Source organism: Solea solea, chromosome 7, assembly GCF_958295425.1.
Source record: "Solea solea chromosome 7, fSolSol10.1, whole genome shotgun sequence".
Lineage (NCBI taxonomy): Eukaryota > Metazoa > Chordata > Actinopteri > Pleuronectiformes > Soleidae > Solea > Solea solea.
Window position 1 is genome coordinate 22,695,618 of NC_081140.1, and position 26,402 is coordinate 22,722,019.

The 26,402-nt window shown below is 41.3% G+C and overlaps 1 protein-coding gene and 10 non-coding genes across 13 annotated transcripts in view; all 11 read right to left on the bottom strand.

Annotated features, from left to right (window-relative positions):
- Positions 1 to 28: 28 nt before the first annotated feature.
- On the bottom strand, positions 29 to 103 carry trnan-guu (transfer RNA asparagine (anticodon GUU)). The gene has a single exon. It is a non-coding gene; the product is annotated as a tRNA-Asn (tRNA).
- Positions 104 to 220: 117 nt separating this feature from the next.
- On the bottom strand, positions 221 to 295 carry trnan-guu (transfer RNA asparagine (anticodon GUU)). Its single transcript has one exon. It is a non-coding gene; the product is annotated as a tRNA-Asn (tRNA).
- Positions 296 to 407: 112 nt separating this feature from the next.
- Positions 408 to 482, bottom strand: trnan-guu (transfer RNA asparagine (anticodon GUU)). Its single transcript has one exon. It is a non-coding gene; the product is annotated as a tRNA-Asn (tRNA).
- A 111-nt stretch (positions 483 to 593) lies between these two features.
- On the bottom strand, positions 594 to 668 carry trnan-guu (transfer RNA asparagine (anticodon GUU)). Its single transcript has one exon. It is a non-coding gene; the product is annotated as a tRNA-Asn (tRNA).
- A 117-nt stretch (positions 669 to 785) lies between these two features.
- On the bottom strand, positions 786 to 860 carry trnan-auu (transfer RNA asparagine (anticodon AUU)). The gene has a single exon. It is a non-coding gene; the product is annotated as a tRNA-Asn (tRNA).
- A 117-nt stretch (positions 861 to 977) lies between these two features.
- Positions 978 to 1,052, bottom strand: trnan-guu (transfer RNA asparagine (anticodon GUU)). The gene has a single exon. It is a non-coding gene; the product is annotated as a tRNA-Asn (tRNA).
- A 291-nt stretch (positions 1,053 to 1,343) lies between these two features.
- On the bottom strand, positions 1,344 to 1,418 carry trnan-guu (transfer RNA asparagine (anticodon GUU)). The gene has a single exon. It is a non-coding gene; the product is annotated as a tRNA-Asn (tRNA).
- Positions 1,419 to 1,535: 117 nt separating this feature from the next.
- On the bottom strand, positions 1,536 to 1,610 carry trnan-guu (transfer RNA asparagine (anticodon GUU)). The gene has a single exon. It is a non-coding gene; the product is annotated as a tRNA-Asn (tRNA).
- A 110-nt stretch (positions 1,611 to 1,720) lies between these two features.
- trnan-guu (transfer RNA asparagine (anticodon GUU)) lies at positions 1,721 to 1,795 on the bottom strand. Its single transcript has one exon. It is a non-coding gene; the product is annotated as a tRNA-Asn (tRNA).
- Positions 1,796 to 1,949: 154 nt separating this feature from the next.
- trnan-guu (transfer RNA asparagine (anticodon GUU)) lies at positions 1,950 to 2,024 on the bottom strand. Its single transcript has one exon. It is a non-coding gene; the product is annotated as a tRNA-Asn (tRNA).
- A 14,505-nt stretch (positions 2,025 to 16,529) lies between these two features.
- The window catches only part of cntn5 (contactin 5), a 105,004-nt gene continuing 95,131 nt past the window's right edge, over positions 16,530 to 26,402 (bottom strand). For all 3 annotated transcript variants that reach the window (XM_058634442.1, XM_058634443.1, XM_058634440.1), the window contains exons 18-24: positions 25,520 to 25,590; positions 20,143 to 20,377; positions 19,917 to 20,026; positions 19,599 to 19,785; positions 19,340 to 19,452; positions 18,009 to 18,177; positions 16,530 to 17,474 (exon numbers count right to left, since the gene is read on the bottom strand). In XM_058634442.1, coding sequence (XP_058490425.1) covers positions 17,371 to 17,474; positions 18,009 to 18,177; positions 19,340 to 19,452; positions 19,599 to 19,785; positions 19,917 to 20,026; positions 20,143 to 20,377; positions 25,520 to 25,590 — 989 coding nt within the window. In that variant the 3' untranslated portion in view covers positions 16,530 to 17,370. The remainder of the gene's footprint in view (positions 17,475 to 18,008; positions 18,178 to 19,339; positions 19,453 to 19,598; positions 19,786 to 19,916; positions 20,027 to 20,142; positions 20,378 to 25,519; positions 25,591 to 26,402) is intronic.

Consider the following 26,402-nt stretch of genomic DNA (forward strand, 5'->3'; position numbering starts at 1 on the left):
TGGGCGTGGGTTGCACAACGCACAACACCGTCCCTGGGTGGGCTCGAACCACCAACCTTTCGGTTAACAGCCGAACGCGCTAACCAGATTGCGCCACAGAGACATGGCTCAGGGGTACCGCAGAACTTCACCTGTCATGGGATTTGAACTGGCAACCAATTTGTAAAAATACCAATAGCTTTCTTTTGAGGCGTGGGCTGCACAAAACACAACACAACACCGTCCCTGGGTGGCCTCGAACCACCAACCTTTCGGTTAACAGCCGAACGGGCTAACCAGATTGCGCCACAGAGACATGGCTCAGGGGTACCGCAGAACTTCACCTGTCATGGGATTTGAACTGGCAACCATTTTGTAAAAATACCAATAGCTTTCTTTTTGGGCGTGGGCTGCACAAAGCACAACACCGTCCCTGGGTGGGCTCGAACCACCAACCTTTCGGTTAACAGCCGAACGCGCTAACCAGATTGCGCCACAGAGACATGGCTCGAGGTACCGCAGAACTTCACCTGTCGTGGGATTTGAACTGGCAACCATTTTGTAAAAATACCAACAGCTTTCTTTTTGGGCGTGGGCTGCACAAAGCACAACATCGTCCCTGGGTGGGCTCGAACCACCAACCTTTCGGTTAACAGCCGAACGCGCTAACCAGATTGCGCCACAGAGACATGACTCAGGGGTACCGCAGAACTTCACCTGTCATGGGATTTGAACTGGCAACCATTTTGTAAAAATACCAATAGCTTTCTTTTGAGGCGTGGGCTGCACAAAACACAACACAACACCGTCCCTGGGTGGCCTCGAACCACCAACCTTTCGGTTAATAGCCGAACGGGCTAACCAGATTGCGCCACAGAGACATGGCTCAGGGGTACCGCAGAACTTCACCTGTCATGGGATTTGAACTGGCAACCATTTTGTAAAAATACCAATAGCTTTCTTTTGAGGCGTGGGCTGCACAAAACACAACACAACACCGTCCCTGGGTGGCCTCGAACCACCAACCTTTCGGTTAACAGCCGAACGCGCTAACCAGATTGCGCCACAGAGACATGGCTCACGGGTACCACAGAACTTCACCTGTCGTGGGATTTGAACTGGCAACCATTTTGTAAAAATACCAATAGCTTTCTTTTTGGGCGTGGGCTGCACAAAGCCGTCCCTGGGTGGGCTCGAACCACCAACTTTTTGGATAACAGCCGAACTCGCTAACCAGATTGCGCCACAGAGACATGGCTCGAGGTACCGCAGAACTTCACCTGTCGTGGGATTTGAACTGGCAACCATTTTGTAAAAATACCAACAGCTTTCTTTTTGGGCGTGGGCTGCACAAAGCACAACATCGTCCCTGGGTGGGCTCGAACCACCAACCTTTCGGTTAACAGCCGAACGCGGTAACCGGATTGCGCCACAGAGACATGACTCAGGGGTACCGCAGAACTTCACCTGTCGTGGGATTTGAACTGGCAACCATTTTGTAAAAATACCAATAGCTTTCTTTTTGGGCGTGGGCTGCACAAAGCACGACACAACACCGTCCCTGGGTGGGCTCGAACCACCAACCTTTCAGTTAACAGTCGAACGCACTAACCAGATTGCGCCACAGAGACATGTCTCAGGGGCACCGCAGAACTTCACCTGTCGTGGGATTTGAACTGGCAACCATTTTGTAAAAATACCAATAGCTTTCTTTTTGGGCGTGGGTTGCACAACGCACGACCGTCCCTGGGTGGGCTCGAACCACCAACCTTTCGGTTAACAGCCGAACGCGCTAACCAGATTGCGCCACAGAGACATGGCTCAGGGGCACAGCAGAACTTCACCTGTCCCGCAATTCAAACTGGCAACCATTTGGTAAAAATACCAATAGCTTTCCCTGTCCTGGGATTTTAACTGGCAACCATACCAATAGCTTTCCTTTGGGACGTGGGTCGCCCAAAACACCACACCGTCACTGGGTGGGCTTGAACCACCAACCTTTCAGTTAACAGCCAAACGCGCTAACCAGATTGCGCCACAGAGACTATTCCCAGCATCACCTTTTTGCCTCAGAACGTCACATTCTTTTCATCACTAGTAGTTCTATAGGCCAGTGTATTTCTGCCAAAACATTTAAGGCTTTGAGAGACAGTCTGGAGGGAGACCTCTTGAGCCGCAGCTTACATGTGCAAACTGCCATTTCAGAGACCTTCAAAAAAAAACGTGTGGACTGTGTGTCCTTGTTTCCACGAACGGCCAGATCTGGTGCGACTCATGGTCTGCCATTGTTTGAGCAAACACAAAGACAGCTTTTGTGTAAAAAATGCTAAACTGAGCTAAGCTCCAGCCGTCAAGCGGACGACACGGCATCTCAGAAGAGCGTGGCGTAATCACACAGTCCTGCCACTGAAGCAGTTAAAAGAAACCACTCCAGAAGGAAAACTATGAAGATTATCCACCAATTGTGCAAGTTGAGAAATCCAGCAGGATGTTCTGAAGCCAATATTATATTGATTTTGCGCCAGGGCCCAATATAGTAAACATATCAGTGGCTCTATTGATTTCAGCATTTGTGTTTCTTTGCAGGATAAATGGCCAATTTGACATCAACTGCATTCACACACCATCTCAATTTTATCCATAACCTCTGGAATGGATGAAAAATGCCACCTTTACGTCTTCACTTTATTACAGTCATCTATCAGTTCATAAGTTTGACGTTGGCGTCTCCGTGCAGTGACTTTGCAATAATTTCAATTTCACTACAGTGTCAGATCATTTAGATTTTTACTAACATAAAGAGGAGACCCATACATCATTTTTCCCCCTCTGCACAGTCAAATTGTTTTCCCTCTAAACCTGATAAGAATCCTCAGTTGTTAAAATGGATGAATGGCCTCTTAGCGATACATTTGTCTTCTCATGTGCACAGGCGTCTTAAAACAAGATGCGTCTCATTTAATGAGAGAGGTTTACATGCTGTGATGTGTGAAGATGATAGCACACACACAGACAGCTCACACTATTATTAGATGATTTATTGTAATTCTCTGCGTATGGGCATCTGGTTTGTTTTTTAGATGTTTGCTTTCCAGCTCCCCGTGGTTGTTCCTGATTTGTGTATAAGTTGCTGAAATCTTTGTCACAAACACAAACGAGCTGTCCGAAGCGCTCTAAACACATTTTTCAGAGTTCATTTGGTTTCTATTTGACCTCGTATGGGAAAATTGCATGGACTAATTTACCACCCAGGGAAACACAACCTGTATGTCTGACATACAGGTCTGAATGAAGGGTAAAGAGCACCACTCATGAGAGCAATTTCCTCATTTGAGCTTTAAGCCAATAAGGTCAAACACGGGACATTAATCACGGCTTTTACAAAAAAGGTGTCCGCGTACAAATAGAAGCTCAACCTATACGAGCGTAAACCTAGATTTCCAGCCTACAGCTCATTAAATCTGAATTGAATTTCCTTTCAGTTGCCGGTGTTGCAGATCTGTATTCACCTCGGGTGATAAACCTCTTCTGGCTACCAATTACGGGAAAACATTTACATGTACAGCCCAATTTAAATGCACCACCATCAGAGCAGACATGCTCAATCACCTCTAAGTCTGTCTCATTCATCACGCTCTGACTTACAGCTGCTCCTGCTCTTACAGCTCTCCTCATATATTGATTCTCCACCGTGTGTGTGTGTGTGTGGGTGGGTGTACCTGTTTTTACTCCACAGTGTAGTAGGACCTTGTGGCACGTTTGGGACTGCACCTCAGGTTCTTTCATTGTGTGCAACTGTCAGAAAGTATGAACAGACAACACTTGGTGTAAAACATCAGACACGACAAAGATTTCAGCCTTCAGCATATATCGACAGTCTGTACAAAATTGATGCCGCCATTGATTTTACAAGTATCATTGTTGTATCCAGACTTTAGATTTCAGGTGCCTGCGGGGCATTTGAGGCGCACAGTGAAATGAGCAGCTGTAGATGTGCTATAATGTATTCGTCTGGTCAAAGGGAAGAAGTTTGGAATCAGTTAAAACGCTGTTGGAGGCTTGGTTCAAAATGGAAACTGACATTTTGAAGCATTGAGTTTTGCAGTTTGATCGGCGCTATGTAGGTTTAACCCCAGGCACACTCATATGGCTAAGCACAAAATTATATAATTATTTTTATAATTATTATACATTCTACTTTCATTGAGCTTTTTTATTTTTATCTTTTTTTTAAGCTTTTAACGCTGTAAATGCCAGGTTTTTGTCATAATGTCAACATGTTTACAGATAAAAAAAAAACTGCAAGGAAATATGAATTATTTTCAATATACTACATGCAAAGTACATTTTTTTTTTTGTTTTGAATTATTACAGCCTGGGACATTTCAGTGATTAGCAGCAACAATGCTTGTTTTGTGTTATTATTTTTTGTGCAGTGTCAAATATTCACACTCACGCTCTATTATAACGCTCTATTATAAATTATCGTACTCTACTTTCATTGACCTAATTATTGATATTACACACTATGTACAAAGATTTTAGCCCTTCCAATGCCACCATGTTTGCAGATGAAAACAAAATAGAAAATATTAAAAAACAATTCTATGAAAGAGAATTAGGGCCACATAAGATTTTTGATCTTGGAAACAAAATTTTGAATTTTATTTATTTTTCAGAATTCTGACTTTAATGTCCGAAGTCAGGCTTTTTTCCATTTTTTTTTAACATTTGGCCCTTATCCACTTAATCCATAATTTTCAATACGATACTTGTACTTAATTAATTAGCAGCAACACTTGTGACAGTGCCATCTAGTGGATGTTTTTTTTTCTCCATATGCCGAAAGTGACCAAAAACACGACCATCTGATGGACAGCAGTACAAAAAAAAACAATTTAGAGGCAAAAACCAAGATTGACACCCAAATATATTAAAATGCACGTATAATGCTATAATGGAAGTGAAAAAATGCAGTTTGAATGAGTGTAACACTCGTTTGTACTTACTGTACTTACTGTATTTTAGCCTGACTGTAAGCTGCTGAGCTGGAAATAAAAAAGCTCAAATAAAAATAGACAATCTTGCCACTGTCCCTCAGAGAAGACAACATTTGAATGAGAGGTGACGAGGAAGAAAACACTGGTCGTCAGTCACCAGTGTTGAACGGCGTTCATTTAACATTTAACCTTCATGCCGAGCTAACATAGTGAATGAGAGCACTCATGCTTCACTGTTACAACATTGTTTAACTTGGCTCTCCATAGACACTCCGCGACAGTTGCAGGCAGGTGGTTTTTCTTTTACATTTGCTTCTTCTTCTGCTGAAGCCAGCTCAATGAAAGACTGAATTTATTTTAAATATAGTAAGTGAAGGAGGTTGTTTTATAAAAGACAAGTGGCATATTTATTTAAAAAAATACAAGATTAGGTTTAAAATAAAGGACAATGACCTTTGAACTACTTTATTTTCATGTGTATGAGCTGAACGTTTTAGTTCTTGGAGTTGTTAATACATAGTAAAGCCATTTTTATAATCTATTTTACTCTAAATAGGACCACAATTTACTAAATGGACATCATGCCATATTGAAGAGGACTTACACTAGTGAATCAGACCATAAACTTCTCAGGAATATCTTAACTGATGGTAATCAGATGACAAATATATGACATTTCTAATAGACTTAAAAACAATGTGACATATTTTTGCAACCGGGGACAAAAATAAAACGCAACCCCATCAATCGAGAGAATGCAGGTTTCAGAACAGGCTTCAATTTTCACACCTGGAGACGAGGTCCATTATTTATATACAGTCTATATGATTGATTAAATTCAGAGTTTATATGAAAATGAATGAAAACGTGAAAACACCTCAACCCTTTTCTCACTGTATAAAAAAGAAGCCATTTCACACTGCAGGTGTCATCTGTCAGAGTGTGTGCAGCAGTGAAAAGTGAAGTGGTGCTATCATGGTTCTGCTAATACAACCTCCAGTCTCATCACGGGGGCCAATTGTATGGCCTCACTTTTGGGCGTCATTATGTCGTCCATCTTCAAAATGCAATATGTGGTTTAAACAAACAAACAAACAAACATTCACCTGCTACATTATAATCACCTTTAAGGGTTCAAGCATGGACCAGAGTCACATTACTAGTACAAGCACAAGGACAATAAATAGTAAATAAATGAAATAAGATGTTGTTTTTAACCCTTCATGGTCACGCGGCATGGATGAACCCTTGGTATTGGTATGGGAATAATAAACAACTACTTATTTGGACATCCTGGGTTTATAGGTCACATCTTCAGAGTTTACACAATGCGTTTTGAGGGCAAGAGCATGAATGGCAGCGTCCCTTTTGGCCATTTGCACCCTACTTAAATGAGCAAACTCGTCTGAGCACGTTTGTGCGACATAAAAAAACCCACTAATTAGTACTAAGCCAAAAGTTGTTAAAAGATTTTCAGATTCAAAAGGGCGTGGCCAAGGCAATTATAGGTGTTTTGGTGAATTTCGACCATTTGCCACAAAACAGGAAGTGCCTTAGAACTTTGCCATACATTGACTGATCACCTCCAAACTTTATACGTGTAACACTAGCGACCGATCCTGAACACGTATACGTTATTATTACTATACCATAGCTTTGTAGTGAAGTGAAGACTGTTGAGTGAGGGAGACAGTGAGGTCAGGGCACTGCTGCACTCCCCGACTTGCGTGGGGATGCGAGGGCCCTATCCTGACTGTGTGCATTCCTAATTTTCAACTTCTTATGTGTTGTTGAGTCAAAATTAGAATTAATTATATATCGCATACTGTTTTTTTATAAATTGGGAGTAGCAATATTTGCGCAGAAATGTTCGCATTTTTCTTTTATTTAAACAAGCCAAGCTGTGAGATATTTCCAAATTTCACAAATTCAATTCTATTTAATCTTGAGTTCTATTAACTCAGGTGTGTTTATATAGTTGGTGAAAATGAACGTAGTAATATTAATTACATGAGATTTCCTGCTGAAAAAAAAAAGGATATTAGACAATCTATATTGCACATTCTTGTATATATGATTTGACATAGTAATGGAACAAACGCTCTGTGTTCTCAGGGTTAAACTAATTTGTTCTATTTTAACAATTCACTTTATCAATTTGTTTATCTTCCACATTTAGTTTTAAACACCGCACACAACAATAACACAATCAGGTCACCACTCTGATTTTATTCAACGTGTATTTCAACATCAAACTGAGTTTCAGTTAACAATCTGCATGTCAATATACAGACAATATAACAAAGAGATAAAGAAGCATCAACAAACAGGAGCTTGTTTTAAAACTATGCGCACGTACTCTTGCATATCATCCTTTCTTTCATCCCTCAAAGATTTACATCATGTCATTGTCGACCGTCTGAATGACACCAGCAGAGACTCACTCACACTCTCACAATAAATCAACACTCACAAGTGAACAGAGAGAATCGACGCCGCTGCGGTTTCTCCCTTTTGTTTATTTTTTAACTGATTTAATGAGCTGTTTATGCTCCGCACATCACACTCAGCTCGACATAAAAATGCGTTGGCAAAAAAAAAAACAAAACCAAAAAAGAAAAACGAGGAAAAAGTTCAGTGATTTATTCGATGCGATTTGAAATGTTCCTTTAGCGAAACGCTTAGTGAGCCCTCGGTGTCAGACAGCTGCTATTTGAGATCATAAATACTGAGACGACGGATAAATCAGACACATCACAGTGTCACACTGAAACAAGAGTGCAAGTGCAAGTGAAAGGAGGCTTTAACTTTATTTTATCAAGTCGTGGAAATTCTCAGATGTCGCCTGCCGCAGAGTCTGAGATCGGCAAATATCAGGGCTTTTCTAATAATCCAGCCAATTTGAACTTGGAGAGGAACAGTAACAGAAAACGAAGCCGCAGTGAGATGAGGAGAGCGCAGCCTCTTCACTGTTTTATTACTCAGTTTCACTTTGAAGGAACCCACAGATTGCTTGGACTGATCCAGAGGTTTTACTGTGGCCTGCCACCCAGGGAATCTTTATATCAGGCAATATGTCAGCCTCATGAAAGGTTCGCTGCACCTGGCTTTACTGAAAAGTAGGCAATGAAGCTGTAAAAGGCCAAGCAATGAACTGGATGCTCCCGTGTACAGGTCGGCTCCACACCAAGGATAAACCCTGCATTTACCGCACTCTTCTCCCTCCGTGGAAAACAGAGGGAGGGAGGGAGGGTGGGTGTGGGAGAGCGAGCCAGCGACGGGTCAGAGCAGTTGAGTCTGGAAAGAGGCCGTGTGCATTAATAGGAACTGATGAGACTCTGAATTTCAAACCCATGAATAAAACATGAGTGCGTTACCTTCAGACACACTTGTTGTTCACGAAAAAAAACACAAAAGACACGGGAATAATGGAGCAGAGCTCACTCAGAACCACTTGTAGTCCTGTCAGCGTACACCATGCACTCTATCCTTTCTACACGGAGAAAAGTTAAATAAAGTGAGCACTCAAACTACTCCGATGTCTGCTAGCATTGCTGTGGACCTTAATGTAATCCATATACTGTAGAACTGTCTCTTTAAACGTGAAACTCCCTCTCTGACCTGAGATTGGTCCATTAGGGCTGCACAGGTGAGGTCAAAAGAAGACAATAACAGGTTTAGTGTTCTTAGCTGTGTGTCATTCTTTCATTCATTTAATGAACAGACAACAAACTTTGAATTAGATTTCAAAATAAAATGAAAAATGAAAAAATGTTTTTTTCTCCAATTTCCGATATTGTGCTCAAATGAAAAAACCCCAAAAACAAGCGTTTCCCATTTTTGTCCACAAACGTTTACAGGAAGTTTGATGACACTACACTGTAGAACTGTGAAGTTATTTAATATTTTTTAAAGATCTTTTTCGTGTGTTGCACGGTCTCACTAATGACTGCGTGAAGAGATCAATGTAGATTCTCCAGCTCGAAAGACTCCAGCTCTTTCTGATGGAAACGGTGCTGTAGCTTGTTACGCTGCTATGATTCAAAAATATGTTTCAACAAATGTTTTGTTTAAATGTTATTGATCGCTGACGTTTGAATCTGCAAATATCTTTCTAAGTTTACTGAACTCACAACTTTCTTGCGCTAGATGGGAAAATCAAAACTGGACGAAACAGGAAACGATTGTTATCCGTATTTTTTCTTCATTTTTCATTTGAGCACAATATCGGAAATAGGAAAAAACGAGTCATTGTCTGTGTTTTTCATTTTTCATTTATTGTGCAGCTGTATAGAGTTTAAAAAGAAATACATGACACTCTTAGAAGTAATATTTTCTGAGGCCATTTTGACCTGGAGTTTTGGGCACTTGATTCTGAAGAGATAATTTGTGAGTCCGAGTAAACAGCTGTGCCAAATTCATTCGAAGAGGGGGGGGGCGAACAACATCTCAACAACTTAATGCTCTGGCCACAGCTGCCATCACAGCAGAGCCAAACTAACTTCAGACTCTGAGTTTGTAATTTATTGTTGGCAAAGGTAAATGTTGCTTGGACTTGTCTGAGAAAGGCATCACTTAGTCCAGACCAAAAAAAACAAACGTCCTGAAGATATTAAAAGCTCCATCTACCAGAAGGTAAAAGAAACTTCACCTTCTCATTGCGCGTTAACTCCAAAATGAATTAATCTCCTTTGGTTGTAGTTTTCAAACAAACGCAAACATGTGAGTGCAAGGTTTTAAAGCCTTAGTGCCAAACACGGACAGCTCTGACCATGTTCTGAATAAAACCCACAATGGATTTAAGCAAAACCATGAACCAAAAAAATTTAAATTAAAACGCCCGGCAAAGCAAATTGACTTGAGCTGCATCAAAACACACAGAGGAGACACTTTGTCCAGGAATAATAAATAACAAGTGGAGAGATTTAGTGGGTGGTTGAACTCTGGGAATTTTAAGATTAAGTCTGTGAAAAACCTTCCAAAGTTGGGAGTGATAAACAAAAAAAAAGGAGCTTTAGCAACATTTTCATACAGTTTAAGAAGTCAGAGAAGAAAGCAGGAAGAAAATAAAGCAGCTTTGATAAAAAGCCTCTGTCACTGGAGGAGTTACCTGAGGTGGAGGCAGCGCAGAGAATCAGCTCCATGATGGATGACCTTGACGACTGCATGTGTCACAGCGGTTTGTCACACATGATGGTTCCAGGTGAGTCTTTGTCTCCTTCGTCTTTGTCCTCTTCTTCTTCTTCTTTGCCAATTGAATATTAGCGCTACTGCAGCCACCAACTGGTAAGAAGTTTGAATTTATTAGTAACAAGCAACAATTTGTTCAGTTGAGTGATCACAAATCAACAAATTACTTGGGGAGTACCGCAGGGGTCAGTGCTTGGCCCGAAATGTTTTACTATTATGTACATTAATGATAAATGCAAAGTATCTGAATCCTGAAATAGGTAATTTTTTACTAACATCCTATGTTACAGCGATAATTGGAGAGTTAAAACAGAAATGAATAAAGTAAATGAATATGTGTTGATGGCAATAAATGATCAGGGAATTTGAACAAAACTAAAAGAATGATCTGCATACTCCAATACACGTGTAGAGACTGTGTCCATTGTTACTGTGATAAGCATTGTACTTTTAGAACAATACTTTCGGTTTCTTGAACGGTTATTGTTATGAGTTTTTGTTAAGATGTTTGAAATAAACAATTCCTTCATTAATTCATTCATTCATTCATTCATTCATTCAATTTTAGAGAATACATTGTCTCCGTTTATTTAGTTCTCCTGTACGACAGAGTATTAGGGCTAAACCAAAATGTATTTTTTTTTTTTTTTAACTCTTTTGAGAATAAAGTTGTAATTATTATTCAAGAAAAGTTTCATGATGATCGGCTGCAACGTGCGCCAAGATGAGTAACGCGGATCGTTTGGTGAAGTGATATTTTGATTGGGGCTTCACAAATAAAGAAATATTTAATATTTGCAGCACATCAGCACTGCATTATCTTTAGCATCAGGACTTTTGAAAAGATTGTGCAAATAAATAAAATCATCATTTTTGTGGAGTGGAAGAGGAAATGGCTGGTAGTGGTGGACTGCAGATTATCAATGTTTACATCTGCGTTCTGGTGATATTTAATACTTACACATAAAAAACACCCACACAAACAAAAATACGCAAAAAACAGGCACATATTGAACAATTACTTCTCTTCTCTACTCTATCTATAAATGTATATTGACTATTAATTGCATAAATGTTAAACGGTTTACTTGACAGGCTTCAAACTTTGGCCGTAACCTACTGAGGGCACCGGTGTGTGCAGTGCCGACGTTGATGTTGTTTGGATGAGTAATGCAAGGTAACAGGTTTGTGTACTTGGAATGGTATTATTTTTAAATCAGGTTTAAAGTCCCCAAAACCCAAAATAAACTCATCCATCTGTCAGTCAACATTTATTTATGGATTTTGCATCACTTTTAATCTGGCACCATCATCAGACTCAAAATGTATCCACTGAAAAAAGCATCAGGAAGAGATTTTTATGTCACTATGTGGTTATATTTCATTCCCCGTCCCACATAACTATTCATGTAAAGGACACAATATTGATTAGAACAGTAACAGGGGAAGTGGGGCAGATTAAAGGGTCTTAAGGCAGAGATCTGCACTGTGCCAATGACTTCCATGTCTGACCTTTAAATCTCCATATGCAGCCTCCCCAGATGCGGACACCCTTCCTGTTTTATTTCCTCACACACAATAGCTCTGAAGTGAAAAGTAGCTCAGGTCCTAAAATTGAATCACTACCTTCAATCTGCAGGGATTTGGCTCAATCCCAATATCTAGAAAAAACAAATCACAGAATGTGACTTTTATGTCCCGAAATGAATTACACCTGCAGGGGGAAATTTTTTGTGCGAGTGACTCATTTTGAGCAGCGTGACGCAACACATCATTTCTGAAAAACACAGAAATTAGAAGTCATGCGGCAGCATAAGGCATCTGATATCCTCCCAATAACATTTGCATTTATGAGGCTTTTAGTATTCAGTTTTTGCTTTTGGACTCTGTCAGTGCACGGTTAATTCACCTCTGTGGAAACACAGCTCCGCTATATAGCATAGTCATGGCTTCCTGTATTTTGCCATTAAATACAGCCCAGAACTACTGGGGAGTGGAGAGTTTAATTTGTCTTTGTTTTTCTTTTTCCTCGGGTTTTAGTCTTAACTGTGACTCGTTAATGAGGCTTCTCAGCAGGGCACTTTCCCTTTAATTTCTTATGAGGGGAGGATTCACAGTAAATCAAATTAGCTGGTGTTTCATGAGAGGTTTCCCCCTAATAGTACACCATCTGCCATCACACTGGCAACAGTATTAGTTTGGGGAAAAGAAATAATTATATTTACTTCCAACTTCTGCAACTAGTAGAAGTTTAACTTTAAGTGCCTTGTGTTTTATGGGGGTTTTTAAAGTGCAGGAAAACATACTAATGCTGTCAGACCGAGTCAGGATCAAAAGGAGGAACTTTTTTTTATTATCAATATGAGATATTTTAATTTATTTAACCAGGTAGAACCCCTTGAGATCTCTTTTACACCTGGCTAAGGAGGCTAGCCGCACATCTCAGTGTGAATGTATGAGATTTAGGAGACAAAAACGAGTTGTGCAAAGACAACAAGAAGACACGTTAAACAACAACAAAAAGTTAGTATCCTGACACATCAGCAGAATAAAGTGCTGCAGCAAAATCATGTAGAGAAAGTTGTTCGGTTTCGGTGAAAACTCAACGATTATCTATGTGGCACAATGAGGGAAAAAAAAGGCCTTAAATAACAATGAACATTGTCTCTGGATGTGAAAAGTGAAGCCAATGCAGAAGTGCCTAAGGCTGTATTCCCTCAAATGTCCACCAGGAGGCAACTTGAATGATTTGGATGTAAAAAAGAAAAGTCTTCTCACTTGATTTATATATTTTTTTTTTTACGTTCTCAATCCTTAACTTCAGGTCTTAAAACGCAGCACGAGGAGAGGAAGTGTTAGGGCTATGATTTAAATAACAACATGGTGCTCACTGAAATACTTTAGGTTTCAAAATAGCAGTTCAACAACCAGTGAGTGGTGTCGTGACGGATTGGTACTCCGCCTGAACGCTGACAGAAAATATCCACATATCAGATTGAGCAAAAAGTTTGTTCAACAACAGATTTATCCTCTGGAGAGCTTATATATATATATGTTCATTGCAAAACAGCTCATTAGATGATAATTATTCCTTGACTAGCGTGGTGTGGCGCTAGTCTTCGACAGTGAATTTTAAAGGCGTAAATACACAAGTTATTTCGAAGTGGCACATATTGTGTGGAAAATGGGACTAACAGACATAGAAAATTGATAACAGACAAAAATAGGCATGCTTTTGGGGTTTTTTTTCCCTGCAAAGCTCAACATTAAAACACATTGTGCACTGTGGATTTCAGACGGCACTTCTCCGGTGCAGCTGCTTTTAGAGGTCAGGAGACAACTTCAATTATAACTTCAATAATTACTGGACTGCTGCAATACAATACTGGATGTTGACTCTCTCTCCGCAAAGCTGCTCCTTTAATCCCTCTGTTCACACTCTTCCACAGAACATGGGCACACGTCCCTAATTCTCATTCTCACTGCAGCTGGGAACCCAAATCCAAATATCACAGAAATGTCTGCCGGCAAACACACATTATTATTGACGTGTGGGTCTGCATACGATCTCAGCTCGACAATGTTTCACACACACACACAAGATTTTAATTATTCTGCAAAGACTATCAACCGGACATAAAGTACATTAGTGGGGGAAATGATAAAATGAGTACACTTATTTGAGGCTTATTGAGATAAATCCAAGGCAAAATTGAATTAAAGTGAAACCATAATTGAGTTTTTTTTTTTTTTTTTTTACTTCTATGAAAACTGTTCAAGCACCACAGGAGAGTCAGAAATGAAATGCACTAAACTGCTTCAATATCACACAGAGAGCGCGCCTTGGGGCATCTGCCGGGTGTGAAGGATGTTTTTCTGTCTGTGATCGTCTGCTGGAAGAAGCTCGGGACAGACGTGGAGACGAGACTCCAACAGTCACTTTTTTAAGTGTTAAACACGCATAATGAAGTCTATTAGTCTCACTTGAATTCTGTGGCGCACTTACAGCAAGTGTCTTCACTGACGTGTCCTCGGAGCGGAGACGCTGAATCCTTCTGTTGCTCTTATATCACGTGTGACGCTAACTGTGTGGAGAAAAGAGGTTGAAATCATTTCAGCGAGGCTTCTTAAGCCCGGAGATTAATTCTCATTTGACTGTTTCCCGTTTAAAAACACGATGAAGCATGAGTGAGTGAATACCAGCATTAATGTGATCACATTTTTTTTTTTTTTTTGAAGTGTGGTTAGTCAGCGCTGACTGTCTTCAGTTGTTGGAACACGGTGACTCACCCTCGCCGGCTGCCAGTCAGGACATAAGGAGAAAAGTTTTCAGTCTTAAGTATCACAGGATCTTCAGAAGATGAAGGTTGCCTTGTCACATCATTAGTCTTTTTCATCAGGAAACTGAAGTGTGTGTCATTTCCTGTTGGCCACTGACTCCACACAAAATCTGCATTTATAACAGCTGCTGGTCTGCTGTGCCTGTTACTTCAAAGGAATAGTTCACGGATTTGAGAATGTAAACAGTGTCCGCCATCTTTGCTAACAGTGAAGCTAACAGGACCAAGTGTCACAAAGAAAAAAATAAAGATATTTCTCAACTCTGGGGAAACTGAGGTTTGGAAGCACGATTTTTCAAAAATACTAACCCCTATTCTAGTAATACAAAGCTAAATGCTGCAAGCGGAAGCAGGGAGCTGGCGAATCAGCGTCTTTGTCGCCAGAGAGGACAGAGTTGGAAAAAAACTTTTTGGACATTGAGACAAAAAAAATAAACAAACAAACAAATGTTACACACTGTTCTATTCAAAAGTTAACACACAATATTTGGTTTTCCTCTATTTTAATTGTTAATACACTATTTAATATTGAAAGTTATTCTGGAAAAAGAATAACTTTCTGGCCCTTTATGGTTAAAAGGAAGTATTAGCTTAGCTAATGGGAATCAAATAAATACAAACAAACTTAAACTTAAGGTGTGATTATTTGTGGTATACATTAGCCCTAAAATAATATACAGCAGATAAATAACTAGTGCAGTGTACCCCAGCAAACACTCTCTCTCACATGCGCGCGCACACACACACACACACACACACACACTCTCTCTCTCTCACACACACACACACACACTCTGACATTAACCTGGGGGAGTCTGTGTTTTAACTGCTGACACTATAGCTTCTGGCTCTCTGAACCAAATGGGTCCCTTTGCAGTATACATAATCCATTATCATAAATCAGATGCACCAACACAGACAGGTGCTGCATGAATAATTAAAGGTCGGTGCATTAGCACTTGCGTGGAGGCATGTGTTTTCGAGGTCGGCATCAGCGAATGGGTCTAAAAGCACCACTAACGCCCCTCCATCCACATTAAACAGCCTAATGCTTCCTACCACCGAGCGAAATGACGCACAAGAAAGAGCGACTGCAGCACACGGCCCAAAACGTGAAGGTCAGAAATCCATGAGAGAGACGTCGCTCCGAGCCGTGTTCGTCCTCAGCTCTCCGGTACGGCCCCGTCTGAAGCGGAGCAGGTGAGCCTCTGTAATGGAGAGGCCAGGCAGCTGGAGGCAAAGCAAGCGAAAGGTCTGCACAAGCAAGAAGGCTTTAGGACTACAGATCTCTATTCTAACATTAATTACACTTGAGGCCAATTCATTTGGACTTCTGCCCGGCGAGAGATAAGCTTTCACCACAGACGAGGCCGGAGAGGAAGGAGAGATACTCTTGATGCAGCTTTATTCTGCCCCTGCTCGGGGTTCTTTTATCAAAAGAAAATTTTGTGATCTGTAACGCAGCGTGTGCGGAATTCAATCAACCCCAGAACTTATGGAAGGCAACTCGGTCTGATGGAGCAGATATGTAGAAAAACAGTGTTCAGATGAACCTGTTAAAAAAAGAAAAAAAACACCCAAAACAATATTTTTTACTTTGTTTTCTGTCCATTAATCGTTTGATATTTATTAGCAATCACACACTTTCTGTCTTTTAGGTGTCCAACGTGGGAAGTGTTGAAGATTTGAGGTGTTATATATCAGCTTGGGGTACTTTTTTTGGACATAGTAAAGAGAAAACTTAAATATTCCCAGTTATTTGTTCCTGAAACACTTTTTTTTATCTTATACTTTTGTCTTATTTTTGTGTCACAAAGGTCACCGAAATGTCTGAAAGAGCACAAATCCACTGAAGCAGAAGAGAGAAGTGCTGCCAGGATTCATCGCATACTTGCTTTTCAACACTCACAGACCCCAACTTTTAAAAAGAACATGTTTTTTTTCCTCCATACCTTTTTTCTGTAGCCCTTATGCTTTCGTCACGAATGCTCATTTCTAGAAAACCACAAAACGACAAGCATTTAAAAAATATACATCACATTTATTTGTACTGACACCAAGAGTCCGTATAGCGTTATCTTTGTCGCGTCGGTGTGCTTCCGGTCACAGGTAAACATACCCGGTCACGTACTTCCACACATCCAGTCAACAAACCGTACCACCAAGCGTTGCTTAATCGCTACCAAAAACAGAGTATGACAGAGCGGACACACACCACTGTTTTTCTTTTTTTTTTTGTTGTTTCTCTCTAAAGGTAACACAATGTACAAAAAGCAAGTCTGGAAATAGTAAGATTCTTGGTTCCATAAAAAACTTTCCCCCCCCCCCACCACCTCAATGTGTGAATAAGAAAACAATGCACTTATCTCTACTGAGCGTCTGCTTCATTGCTTGTTAGGCAGCCAAGGGGTAAATTGATGCAGATAAGTAATGAGAAGAAACAGGCCGGCTGATCCCTGTATTACTGCCACAGCAGCTCTCAAGGAAATGTTCACGCTCTGCAGAGGCCCCGGAGCTGTGGGGGCCGTCTGGACGTGGTGCGATGCCAGTCAGTGCAGCGGAACACGTGATGTAAAGTAAATAGTTAGACAAATGTTTCCACACAATGTATACTACAGTACGACACCACCGAGGTGTTGGAAATACAGCAAATCAAACGTCCGGGGGGGGGGGAACGTCAATAAAAGGAACAGAGTAGAACTTGAAAAAAGGATGAAGTGAGTTGACTGGCAGACTCGACCCCCTTCGGCAGTCCTTGGGCCCTTTGGGACGGGTAAGGCCAAAGCAAGCAGGCAGTCAGAGGGAGTGAGGGAGCAAAGACTGGTGGCTCCCTCTGTGGACATGAGGACGCCACAGTGGCCTCACCAGGAAGCTGAAGGCACCAGAAGAACCAGGAGCAGTGCTGCCCATGTTAGGCTCTGCGGCGGCGAGTGCACCGAGCACTGGTTGCTTTTTGCACGAACACCTAAGAGCAGAGGAGGAAGGGGGAGGAAGAGGAGGAAGAGGAGGAAGGAAAGAGTGGAGTCAATACTGATGAGAACAAAGAGGCTAAATAGAAAACGCCGGAAGCACATCCATTTTTAATGCCTAATAACGGAACTGATATTTTTGAATGAATTGCTCTCAGAGAGTCTGGAGCTATAAATAATCTTTATTTGTGAAAAAGGGAAGAACAGGAGGACGGGCGAAGGACAATGGAGGAGAGGAGAGCAACAATCCGACGCCCTGAGAAAAGCTGGCAGGTCACGTTGCACTGAGAAAGGCAAACTTTCCGCGCGTCCTGTTGCTTAGAAGTTAATTGGCTGTGCAGGAGAAGGAGCGTTTTGTGTGGGCGAAGTAATTAAAACAGTATTAGCCAAGAAAAACTTGGCTCAGACAGCAGCTGTAGTGACTCAATTAAGGGCAGAGCACAGGATATCTCGAAAGAGAAAACAGCCTGTCGGTGGAGATTGGATTTCATCGGTCACGTCACAGGGAGGAAAACTAGCATGGAGCTTACCGGAGGAGGTGACGACTCGAACCTGGGAGCTGACGGCTCCTTCTCCTCCTTCACTGAGAGCGCGCACCTCAATGATATAGGTGCCCCCCTCCGGCAGTGAGAGCATGGTGGACGGGTTTATGGTTCTTGTCACCTGGCTGTAGCCTCTGCCCTCCTGTTTGATTAACACCTGCAGGACATGCACACATAGCCATTCTAAGTTCAGACTACAGTTCATATAAGACACAAATAAAAATATTCTAACTTGACTAAAGTTGCTGTCAGACATGGCAAAAATCCTGTTTGCTGTTTCCAGTTGCATTCCCTTCACCTCAGGAACACATTTTAGCCTAACATCTTCAGCAGAGTGGAGGATCACCTGGACGGATGGTTGGGGGATATAAAAGTTTCTCCTGAGCTGCTTTCAGAGTTAGACATGCACCAAAGTTCCAACACGTTCCTTTAATCGTCCACGGGGGACGGACAGTGTGTGTGTGAGAACACAAATGTTTCGCAGAAGTTGCTCCTCACATTTTCCCCTGCCAGCAAAATTTTGTGACAGCTCATCGGGAAAAGCTCACAAACCGAAAAATAAGCTTTAATCAACAACAAAGGCTTCCTGTTCCTTACTTGGCATCTGCTGAAACAGGAAGTAAACAAACGCAGCTGGGTTAAATATCTGAAATCAAAAGTAAATGACGTACTAGCCCATAAGTTTTTTTGGTGACAGCAGCTTTACAAACCAGAATATATCACAGAAGTGGACAGGCTTAATATATATCTGTAATGTATTATAATGACCTCGGGTGTTTTTCCGCCAGTATGGAAGCAGCCGAAGTGAATCTGATATCTTCAACTTACTGATAAACTTTCCATCATCCGACTCCAGGGAACACTTAGACAATTCAATAAAAGCATGTAAAATCAAACAAGATATTTATGAACGGTAGCTTTCTACTCTGTACCTGATATGAAGGGATTTACAGATCTCACAGCGTGTTTTGGTATAGATTCTTCTGCGCATGCAGCTCAAAGGCTAACTATAGCTAATCATTTCCCTCTGTATTTACGCTATTATATCATTTGTCCATTTATAATGATTCCATTTTTCAATTCTGGACGACTGCTAGTTTGGTTTGCATCTCTCGCAGCCGTCCTCATTATACCAAAGTGACAGGAAAACAACAACAAATTGACTTTAAAGAAAAGAAAGAGAGAGAAAGAAAGAAAGAAAGAAAGAGAGACTCCTGGGATTTTGTTTCTCTAACAGGGACAATTACGACCACCGTTGCATTAATGTTTTCCTCTTTTATGAGACCGAACAGACGCTGCTTAAAACAAGAGCTCATTACCATGTACCCGATGACATCAGATTCATTGTCTTTTGCTTTCACCGGATCCCAGCTTAATGACACGTTGTTGCCCTCCTGAATCCACATGAGGCTGGCTGGAGGTTGAGCCGGCGCTAAGGGGAGAATACGAAACTCTGTTTTAACAGACGTCTACACCAACTGGGTCAATCTCTACCCTTTTTACAAGAAGATCTAAAGCAGCCTTTACAGGTACCCATATATATAGTATATACATGATTAGTGTCAGTGCTATACTCACGGGCTTTCCTGGTCCTGGCTGTGACAGCAGCACTTGCAGGACCCTGGCCAATGCTGTTGAAGCCTTTCACCGTGATGAGGTACAGACTGTTCCCCTCCAGTTGAGTCAGGACTGTGGATGTTTCGTTTTTCACCGTTCTTTGTTTTTTGCTCGACTCTTCCTGCTCCATGTCTTTCCAGTAGCTGACCTTTAAACAGATATCAATTACTTTCTAAAAAAAAAAAAAAAATGCTGACGCAAAATGTCACACGCGCTGTATGTTAATGCACCTGCGTCCACACAAACATACAGAACCACAACAAAGCCATTCATAGAAACCTCATATCCTCTGGGTCGCCCGGGACCGGGATTGGGAGGTTTCCATGTGATCCTGATCTCTGATGCAGAGAGGCTGTGAGCTTTCACGTCTGTCGGCGCTTCCCTCGGTTCTGTGAAACATGTCAAAAACGGTGACGATCAACAAAAGGAAAATAGAAAAAAAAGAACTGTTCTTTGTGCTTTTTAAAAAAAAAAAAAAACACTGCAACCACAAATATGAGCTCACCCCCCTCTGCAGAGTGGATGATAACCACTTTGCTGAATGGTCCGTCTCCCTTATTGTTGTACACTCCCACTTTGACTTCGAACGGAGTGAGGGGAGGGAAGGTCTCGTCTCGGTATTTGTACGTCGTGGAATCCGCCGAAGTCACCATCTTCTCCTTCCAGCCTCGGGTTCCGTTGGCACGGAATGCGACGATGTACCCGAAGCCCTCGCCATTTTGGAACTCCTCAGACACCGGCTGAAAGAATCGGCGGGAGAGAGGACAGTCACCGGAGCGTGTCTTTCACCGGCGTTTGGTGCAAAGCTGACTTAGCAGCACAGTGTTTTTCTCATTCCAACAGCTTATTTCACAGCAAACAAGACATTCACTGGGGGGAAAAATAAACATTTTCCTCTGTTTTCTAATATCCTACCCTATTTGTTACAGAAGATGCAGCAACTCCTGAGTAATGGAACTCATATGAGGCTCTTTGTTAGCAATTATGTTGTGATTTTTCTCTCTCCATGTCTCATCCTTTGTTGGGACACACTTCCTGTGTATAGCTAGGCCTCAGTGCTCATCTCTTGTTGTCCTGTATTGGTGGAGCTGGAAACTGTCCTCCGCAGCAGCCGTTTCTGGCTTAATCAAATCAAACGCCAATTTATTATGCGTGCTAGGGCTTAATTAAAATATGAGCAGCAGGGATTGAATCTTTTGGCTAGACTTAATAAATGACAAAACACCTGTACACCCGATTTTTTTTGGCAACACGTCAGCTGCTCACACTGTAATTTACTTATTTGCACGGGCTTGAAAGCAGTATTGTTCCCCGAAGGCATCACCCAAATTAGCTACGCAGTCAACAGAGGGAGTGGAAGAGGTGCAGTTCACATTTCATTTGACAACGACCAATCAGCGTGACTGCCTAATTACAGAGATGATTAGTGAAAATGAATTAGCTTCCATCAACTTTATCATCAAAGGAGGAAAAGCGTTAAAGACATGCCGAGGAGTCGAAGTATTTTAAAAACAGCACGGACAAATTAGCCCGCGCGGTCTAAAAACACTCGCAGGTCTGGGAATAGTGATCGTGAGGGGGCTGATCGAACCGAATCTCAGGGAGGAAAACTGCGGCGCCTGCGGAGCTCAGTGACGGTGACTGTGAGGGCATCACTAATGGTCCTTCCAATGGCTCCTGAAGAAAAAGCAGTCTCTAACAGTCGACTCTAATGAGACGACTGAATGAAGCTCCAGAGACTGCTGAGCCATTCATCCTGCTTAATAACCCTGCCCACCATGGCCGTCCAAGCTCTGGCAACTCTCCACAGATGATTGGAGAGGTGGATCTGCCGTGTGCTCACATGACTCGGCTGCCAAAACGAGGGCTAACATTCCGACTCCATCTCCTTTAATATCCATCTGCATTGATCACCGACAAACTCCCGATTTATTTCCGAAAGCATTTAGCAGAGAGGGGAAGAAGGAAAAGGGCAGAACTCAAACTGCCATGCACAAAAAGGAGGACACTGCATCCAAGTAGAACATCATAGCACTGGCTGGTGATTCTGACAGGCTTATCGAGGTGTGACTACGTCTCGTTCCATACTATGGGCAGGGAGGAAGCATTAAGGAGCACTTTAATTTTTCAGGAACACTCTGCGCTTCAGTGAGCTGAACTGATGGAAAATAAATGTGCGAATAAAAAACAACTCGGCAATGTTCGCGCCGAGGCTTCTTCTCGTCGAGCAGATTGAATCATCACGGTTCATAAAGATAAAGTTTTTTAATTTCGTCAAGAGAGCCTTTTTATATTGTGCTTGAAAGAATTCACTAAAGTCCCTTATTGGAATGAATGACACATTTTATACGTAGCCTTGCACCAATCATTGTTTTGTGCCACTTGAATAAAGGGATACCCTTTATTGTTCCGCAACACGGGCCCTTGTATTTATTCATAAGGACGCCGTCATTGTTTTAAACTAGCCAGGCTAATGATACTCTTGAGTTATAAATAGGAAATGGTCCACCACCAAACACCATCCCATCTGGAATGGACATTATTCTCCATAATGTGGCGCCGAGGTGCACTTCTCCTCATGTGAAGGTTATCTTCCCAGTGGCAGTTTGGCTCCCATACTTAATAACTACAAGAATAACTATCAGTTGCCTCCACATCTGTTCACTGTTCCCCTGTTAATATATCCTTCGACTGATCTCACTTGCAAATTCTCAGCTTTGCTCATGGTAATTCTGTACATGAGGTGCCCCGGACCTGGCTGCGAGCCAAGCTGTCCTCTTGGAAAACGTTTTGCGCTAATATCCTCTTTACTTAATGTGAGATTTATTACATTTTTGTCCGACCGCTGTCAAGATCGAGAGTGCAAACAGATATCCATAAACATTGCCAGCTTTATTAGAGATGACGCTGAAAAAATCTCAGTTAATAATCATTGTGCCTCTCTTGAGGGACCGCATTTTGATTTCACTACATCTTTGTCATTCGCGGCGGCTGATGCAGCACGGAGTAATATGCAGTTTGGCTGACACTCTCTGAGCTTCGTCAGCATATTTTTGGAACTGTGACCAATTTGTGTCCTCAGACACTCAGGGTTTTCTTAAATCTAAAATACAAGGAGTTATGATGTTGAAGCTTTGAAAAAAAAAAAAACAACGTATACAGTGCCCTTATTGTTAAAGATTGCCGATGATCGAGCAGCAGTCTGCAGCCAAAAATACTTGCACAATCTGAAAATGTGGAGTGCTCACATTAACCTTAACATCAGCAGGTGTGAAACATGGCCGGAAAAAATTCTAGGGTAACTTGTAAAACTGTCAAAACTCAAATTCACTTTTAGTTTAGTCATCACAAAAATAATCTGAATAAATATGTTATTCTTTATTTTCAAACACAAGAATCTCTGCCGCTGCTGCCGCTGCCGTACAGCGATATTGTTCAATTTTCTTATCTTGTACCCGAGCCTCCTTTTTACATTAACCACTTCAACCTCTGGTCTGGTGGAAAACCATTCTGCCCCAGTGAACTGAAGCTCTTTCTCATCTATCAGTGGAGATTCACAGTCATCCAGGTCACAGTTAACCGAGTAGGGCAAATCGATTCAACCCTTCGTGGGTCTTTCTCATTTAGGTCTGCTCCTTCTCCAACAGCTGAAGCTAGCTGAGCCTGATCAAATCCTCCAATGAGGAGTCAGAAAATTCAGCGAAACCAAAGTATGAGAAAATCATGTTGCATACTGCAGCAGATGGGACTCCCCTCTCGACTGTAAGGAATGGAAAAAGGTCACTTTGGCTTAATGATTGGAGCTCACCTGAGCTCCCTCACAACTGCACAAACCCACTCTCCTCCACTTCCACTGGATATAAATCTGCATCATACTCGACTTTTTCCCATCACAAGGGTCACGATTTCCCGGGAGTTGAGTACATCTGCACCTGAGTTATTTTCCTTTTGTCTGTACAGCTGTGAGGCTGATGGGTTTGTCTGCTGGAAAGGAGACCGCTGCGAATTTAGAACATTTCAACTGCACAGATAAGGTTTTCACACATTGAAGCAAAAGTATCTGCAACTAAGAGGTTCTATCATTTGCTTGTGTTTCCATGTTCTTTTTATTCATAATAAAGCTGTATATATAATATAATGTAATATAATGATACATCACATTATCTAAAGAGGTACAGCGTAGGACTTTGACAGGTAACATTCTTTTTCCACTGTCCGCCATAAGTGCTACCATGAGGAGTCATTAAGTAGAGATGCTTGTGAGTCACACTGGTCGGAACATCTGTTCAGAGCGCCATCCCCTTTTAATCAAACCAGAAATAGTTTGTGTATTCGTGATCATATCTTGAATGATTATACATTCCCATATCCCGCATAAAAGTCTTACAAAATAAGCCGTTGATGAGATTAAAGCTTTGATTTTTTTCCCTGCCTAATTAAAATACAACCTCCATTCTTACCAAAAATGAATCACCTCTTGTGCACCATAGAAATTCCTATATCACACATTTTACGAGGGGGGGTAGAGTTTTTATGACATCAGATGGTGTCCACCTCCTGTGCTCAGCTCGTTTTTTTTTTTTTTTTTTTAATACTGCAGCAAATCCCAGAATGCATTTTTTCCCCTTCCCTATTTTAAGAACATCTCCCGACTCTTCTCATTTTCTCACTTCATCTGCAGACGGTCCTCTATGTTTTAATTAGATCCCGCTTTGACGGTTTAGGGGGAATAGGGAGGAAAGAAAAAAAAAAGCACGTCCCCTGCACACATTCAGTGAAACTACAGGCACTCGAGTGAATGCCACTGACTGTAAACTAATGCAATCAATCACCTGTATATCTTAAAATCATCAGACCATTTTCTTTCTCGAGCGTAGGGAAGGACAAGTGCCGTCCATCAACTCGGCTTTATCCCCGGTAATAACGTCTGACAAGTATTCCCATGCAGGTGACAAAAAGTGAAGTTTATTTTAACCAATGCCACACGCAACAGCAACCGCTACATAATTATTAAGTCGCTTTCCCATTCAGGATTTTTCTTTTTTCATACAGTGACAGGTAAAATCCTAAAGGTGCATACGAAAGCTGCAGTTTCAGAACAGCTGTTAGAGATGGAATATGATGCTGCTTCTTAACCTGCAAGCTCTTCAATAATAATAATACAATTCTGATGAGGAAAAACTTTTTCAAGTTAAACCATAAACATTTAAACCCTATGGGATTCTTCACACATAATAATCATGTGAAATAACAATCATTCTTTGTCATAATCCCTGGTGTTTGCTGTTCTCCAGGCTCAGAGAAACGCTGGCTTACAGTGATATCACTGTTATGTCGTATTTATCACCATAGAAACAATGTTTTGTCTTAAGTAAAAAAGAAAATATAGCAGTCACTAAAACTGATACATTATTTAAATCATAAAGCTTATGGAGTAGCTTTCGTGGTGACATTTAGGTTGCAGTCCTAAATAAAAACCCCACCGATTGAAATGGCTTTTAATTTATTCAAGTTTTAAAAATTATACCACAGTTTGTGAACTCTGAACAATAATTATGATTGGATTTTTGTATGCCAGTATCGCAGTAAGTAATGCGAGACCTTCGGTGGTTTTCTGACATTTTTTTTCCCAGAGAAGCAGTAGAATGTTGTTTCAGCATCTTGAATATAAAAGGTCTCTCTTGTACAGCATGCCATAATGATATGCTTTTGGAAAAACACTCCTCAGTTTGAATGTCATGTCATTGACACTAGAGATGCAAAGATAATCTTTAAGTGGGTGCTTCCACACACACACACACACACAAAAAGAAAAGAAAGAGTGAGAGCGACAGCTGTGTTTTTGTGCGGTCACACATGACAGAGATAAGAAGTGGACCTACCTCCCATGAGATGACCAGTTCATGCCTGCGACCATTCCCTCCACTCACGTTGGCTGGCGCCACTGCCGGAACTGAGGGAGTGAAAGAGCCAAAAGGTGTCACTCATCCAACACTGTGAACTCACTTCAATATCTTTTCAAAATGTCTGCGTCCTTTTAAGCCCAAAAACTCAATTTCTGTCCAGATAAATCGCAGCTAAATGTCATGGATGCTTGAAACATTTATCTAATAATCACAGCAGAGAGGTTTTAAAGCTGAAGTTTACTGTTCCTGAAAAGAAAGTTGTTCTTTAAAAGCAAAGAATTGTTGCCCTTCTAATATTAGCAAGTGTAGCATGCGATTGCTAGCTTTTCCCAGTTACAAACCTTTGCTTAAATGTGTTCAAAAAGATGAATTAAAAGAAAAATTTAACATAATTGTATAGTGTTTGTGCATGAATAAAAATACCTGTCAATCAGACTAAAAGAGATAGTATGTTTTAGTGCGGTGTTATGAGTTGTAGTTGGTCATTTTTTCACAAATTTAATGATGGATTAGCCACTGACCTCTGTCATACAGATGAGGACCACCATATGTTTGTGGAACAGGGCACTAGATCCAGACTGTCTCAGTAAATCTCCTCTCAACAAAAATAGTCTATTCTGCTATGTCTTTGCCCTCAGGCTGGTAAAGGAGAGGCCACATTAGCAGAAACGCTAAACTTCTTGACATTCATGTCAGCAGCTTATTTTCAACTTCGGGTCCAGTTATAATTGAGAATATTACAGGAATACTTTTAGCTTTGTATTAAAGTTTGTATTACTAGAATAGTTTCCCCTGAGTCGAGAAATATCAATATGATATAATTCCACACTTTTTAGACGGGACCTCATTCCCAGAATGT